The 1,156-nt window shown below is 38.9% G+C and overlaps 1 protein-coding gene across 1 annotated transcript; it reads left to right on the top strand.

The window, feature by feature from the left end:
- Positions 1-98: 98 nt before the first annotated feature.
- AK88_01913 (uncharacterized protein) lies at positions 99-861 on the top strand (the record flags this gene model as incomplete). Its single annotated transcript, XM_012479548.1, has 3 exons — positions 99-134; positions 459-524; positions 760-861. 3 exons carry the CDS (start codon positions 99-101, stop codon positions 859-861), a joined length of 204 nt encoding a protein of 67 aa, XP_012334971.1.
- Between the last annotated feature and the right edge of the window lie 295 nt (positions 862-1,156).

Below are 1,156 nucleotides of genomic sequence, written 5' to 3'. Positions count from 1 at the left end.
ACAAAATTACCCTTAAGTGTACATAAATACTACCACATCAGCAAATCTACCTTAACTCAAAGAAGAGAAAAAAAAAAAAAAAAAAAAAAAACGGCATCATGGCGAAGTCAAAGAACCACACGAATCATAACCAAGTAAGTTTGGGGCTAACATAAAAAATATATAGCCGCTTAAAAAAAGGGCATCTGCGCGGCGTAGCTCTTGTATGAATTTGCGCCCCTGTTATGTTCATTCGTCTCTCCTGTTATTGCTCCCCATTCGTGTGGACTATTCAGCAGTTGTCCTTGCAGTACGCTGTTTTGTTCCTTCGCTATGTAGCATGTTGTGTAGTTTTGCTTTCTCCCGTGTGGAGTTTGACGTACTTTCATGTGATAATTTTGTGTACATATCGCTACTTGACCAAACTGTGCATCACCTCATGTGACTCCCCCCCCCTTTTTTTTCCTTCCCCGCCACAGAATAGGAAAGCACACAAAAATGGAATTAAGAAACCCAAGAAGCACAAGTTTATGTCTCGCAAGGGGGTACGCACAAATACGTATTTGATTGCAACGTACATATGTGCTTTGTGTGTTTGCACACCAGCATAAGGAAGTTTTGTGTTGATATTATATCATCCGTCGTGATTACGTGCCTTTTGTCGAGCACGGCTTAGCTGCCACAGCAGAGGATCCGCTGCTCCATGTGCAACACTTGTTCCACGAGTGCTTCTCCCATTTGTGCACAAATAATTTTTTTTTTTTTTTTCCCCCTTCTCAGTTGGACCCCAAATTTTTTAAAAACCAAAAATACTGCTTAAAGGGAATCATAAAAAAGAAGAAGGAATTGAAATTGAAACAGAAACAGGAGAAGAAGAACTAAGCTAGGGAACTTTGGATAATAAAATTTAAGATTTCTGCCCGACATATTATTGGCCTGTTACATTTTTTACCTTTTCAAAATTGTGTACCGTTGTGTACATGTTTTTTTTTTTTTTTTTTTTTTTTTTTCGCACCTCGCCTTTTCGAACAGCTACATGAAATGGTTTATATGTATATGCATAGACTTGCGCCCCGTGTGCATATGTGTTTTAAGCATGTTGCATCGGCGTGCATGAAAATTGATTGCAGTGTATAAAACGCGAGTAGACCCGAAGGAGAACTATGAAATGCTAATT

The sequence above is a fragment of the Plasmodium fragile genome (assembly GCF_000956335.1).
Source record: "Plasmodium fragile strain nilgiri unplaced genomic scaffold supercont1.17, whole genome shotgun sequence".
Taxonomy (NCBI): Eukaryota; Apicomplexa; class Aconoidasida; order Haemosporida; family Plasmodiidae; genus Plasmodium; species Plasmodium fragile.
This window is presented reverse-complemented; position numbering and strand designations above follow the sequence as displayed.